The sequence below is a fragment of the Bactrocera latifrons genome, unplaced genomic scaffold, assembly GCF_001853355.1.
Source record: "Bactrocera latifrons isolate USDA-ARS-PBARC rearing strain unplaced genomic scaffold, ASM185335v1 scaffold_27, whole genome shotgun sequence".
NCBI lineage: Eukaryota > Metazoa > Arthropoda > Insecta > Diptera > Tephritidae > Bactrocera > Bactrocera latifrons.
The window spans coordinates 35,733-38,890 of NW_017536296.1; the positions used below are offsets into that span (position 1 = coordinate 35,733).

Here is a 3,158-nt window from a genome sequence, read left to right on the forward strand (position 1 = left end):
TTTTCTTTTGTGTGGTGGCTTCTGCTTCTGCTTCTTGTTCTGCTTTATTTATTGTTTCTGCTTTCTGCTTTTGTTCGTTGCACTGGCCTGCTGCTGTTCTGTTGCTTGCTTGTTCGCTTGCTCTCCGCCTGTACGCCTGCCTAGATGGGTCGTGTAAAGTTGGCCGGGAACAGACCCTTCTCGTTTGTGCCCTCCTTTTGTCCCATCAGCCAGCCTTCCTCCTGCAAATTGGAAATAAAAAACTTAACGCTTAATAAAGTCATGGAACATTTGTGGCGAATAAGAAAGATCGAGCACATAAAGGGGTGGGTGATTCGGGAGCGGTTTATTTGTGGGGTTATGTCAAAGAAAATTAATCAAATTACCAGCAAAAATATTCTAAAATTTTCAACATCGGTTCACCGAATCATAATACCCTTTATAGGTGCATTTCTTATAATAAAAAAAATATAAATAGATCTTCATCTCGAATTTTGATCGGTCAGTTTGTATGACAGCTTTTGCTATAGCAGTCCGATTTGAAAAAAAAAAAAACAAAAAACTGAAGGACTAGTTCAAATATATACAGATAGTCAGACCTACAGTGACATGGTTAAATTTACTCATCATGCTGATTTTTTTAACATTTTTGAGCCAAATTTTATTCAGCGATGAGCCAATTTTTGGCTCAATGTGTGTGTTAACAAGAAAAACTGTCACATTTGGAACAAAGAGCAACCTGAAGAAACTCAAGAGCTGACGTTTCATCCAGAAAAAACAATGGTTTGGTGTGGTTTGTGAGGAGGTGGAATCATCGGTCCATTGTTCTTAAAAAGTTGTGCCGGTGGGAACGTAACCGTCAAAGACGATCGTTATCGCGTCCGTTCTGCCGTTACAACAACAACAACATCGTTATCGCCCCATGATAAGCGACTATTTGAGGCCTGAAATTGAAACTCGTGATATCGGCGACATTGTGACTCAACAAGGCGACGCCTTTTCCAACACATCACTTCAATCAATGAATTTATTTAGAGATAATTCACGTTTTGGACCGGTCAATTGTCCACCAAGATCATGTGACGTCACACCGTTGGACTTTTTGCTGTGGGGAAATATAAAGTTTAAACTCTATGCGGACAATCCCGCTTCGATTCAGGACTTGGAGTAAAACATCACGCCTGCCATTCGCCAGTTACCAGTTATCTCCCCAGGGTTGTGCGCTTTTAAAAGAAATAGCATCGGATGAGAGACCCCCTTTTAGAGGACGACCACTGCAAACGTCGCTTTTAACCGCGTAAGCGTTGTCTACGCCAAGAGGTAAAGGACTCTTTTCACTATCTATTTTGGAAAGAATTTACACTGCCACCACCAACAAGTAAATCAACAATTAGTCACAAGTGCTTCTCAATCATATTTACCTGATCTTCTGGATCGTCGTATTCAATAACACGTATTATATCGCCAACCTCAAAGCTTAGCTCATCGACATCCTCCTTCACATAACCATAGGTGGCCTTGACACGGTAAAGCACACCCGCTGGCAAATCCGATGTGGTGGCATCTGTGAAATACAAAATGGGCAAAGTAAATTTTAAAAACTTTTGGAAACTATTAGTTGCGGTTAGCACTCGCAAATTTTCGTACTACTCGTGGATGCAAAGGTTATATTTATTGGTTCGATAAAGCTGTATTAAATATTTTTGAATTTTCATTGATTTTCTACCGAATTAAAAAAATTAAAAAAATATTTATGGGAAGTTTTGAGAATTATTTTATTTCGATCTGAAAAAAAGTTGTTTTCATTTTTTATCTCAAAATTTTTTTATTTCAAAATTTTTTTTATCTCAATATTTTTTCATCCCAAAAAATTTTCATTTTATCTGAAATTTTTTTATTTAAAAATTTTTTTTTATCTCAATATTTTTTCATCCCAAAAAATTTTCATTTTATCTGAAAATTTTTTTATCTTAAAAAAATATTTTTGAAGCCAAAATTTTTTTCGTCAAATTCGAAATCACTTTGCATACACTTTCGTTGTGGAAGCGCACATTTAGCACAGAAGTGTGGGTTAGAGAAGAGTAAGTGTGAACGCGATTTGGAATTAGACTCACAGCGTTGCGTTCGTGTTAATCTTTAACAAAGTATGCCGTTATTAGAAGAAAAAAATATTTTTTCGTTTTTATTAAATTTTTTGGTTTTGTTAAACATTGCAACAGCTACACAAGTTTAGCCTAAACAAAGTTTGGCAAAACAACAAAACGCGCTGCTTGTAAACGCGACAGCTTGGGTTAGATCGCGGCTGGGGTTAATAAAAAATTTCAAACGAAACTGCACATCTTCAAAATTCAAACTTTTTCAAAGAAATACTTTTATGCAAAACACAGTTTAGTTTTGTTAATTTGTTGCATAACAACAACAACAGTAAAAGACTTGCGCAACAAACGTGCCTGTTTCTTAGTTGTAGGCGCGTCGTGTTAAACTGATGAAAAACGCAAACAAAAATAAATTAAAAGACTTATGTAATAAAGTGTTACAATGTAGTTGAAGTGTTGTATTATTATTATTATTGTAGTGTTGCTTGTTTTGGTTTTGTTTAAGGAGATTTTTGAAAAATATATGAAATAAAAAATGTTAATGATTACAGAGCAAGATGATGTGTTTAGTGTTTGGGACGTTATTGTTTTTGGTTTGTTTTGACGAAGATGTTGAAAAAAGTCGAACCCTCCTGCCTACAACATAAACTTTGAAAAACAAATATTTGCGAATTGTGGCTTTTGAATCTAACTGTAATTGTGTACGAGCATTTGGTGAATTTAAAAAGCTCAATTTAGAAAGGCTTTAATTTGATCTTTTAAAATGAATGTTAAAAATGTTTATTGTTTTTTTTTTCTTTTGAAATCTTTGTTACTAAAGAGTAACAGTTGACACTGCAATGCAGTCATACACTCACATTCGTATATTTTTTTCGAAATTCGTTGATAGTATTCAATTTTTTTGTTCTTGGCATAGATTGAAGAAAACATTGTATTTGTCAAGCTGGATTTGACACTTGTAATAATTTTTTTAAAGAAAAATTATATAATATATTAAAAAATTAACAATAACAATAAAATTTTACTCAACTTTGACTTTTGTTAAGTTTTTGTTGATAAACGAAAACGGATATGTTCATAAAC

At 34.2% G+C, this 3,158-nt stretch overlaps 1 protein-coding gene across 2 annotated transcripts in view; it reads right to left on the minus strand.

Moving 5' to 3' along the window:
* LOC108969950 (circumsporozoite protein-like) overlaps positions 1–3,158 on the minus strand; it is a 9,655-nt gene continuing 6,497 nt past the window's right edge. For both annotated transcript variants that reach the window (XM_018935002.1, XM_018935001.1), the window contains exons 3-4: positions 1,401–1,543; positions 1–221 (exon numbers count right to left, since the gene is read on the minus strand). In XM_018935002.1, the coding sequence (XP_018790547.1) occupies positions 141–221; positions 1,401–1,543 (224 nt within the window). In that variant the 3' untranslated portion in view covers positions 1–140. The remainder of the gene's footprint in view (positions 222–1,400; positions 1,544–3,158) is intronic.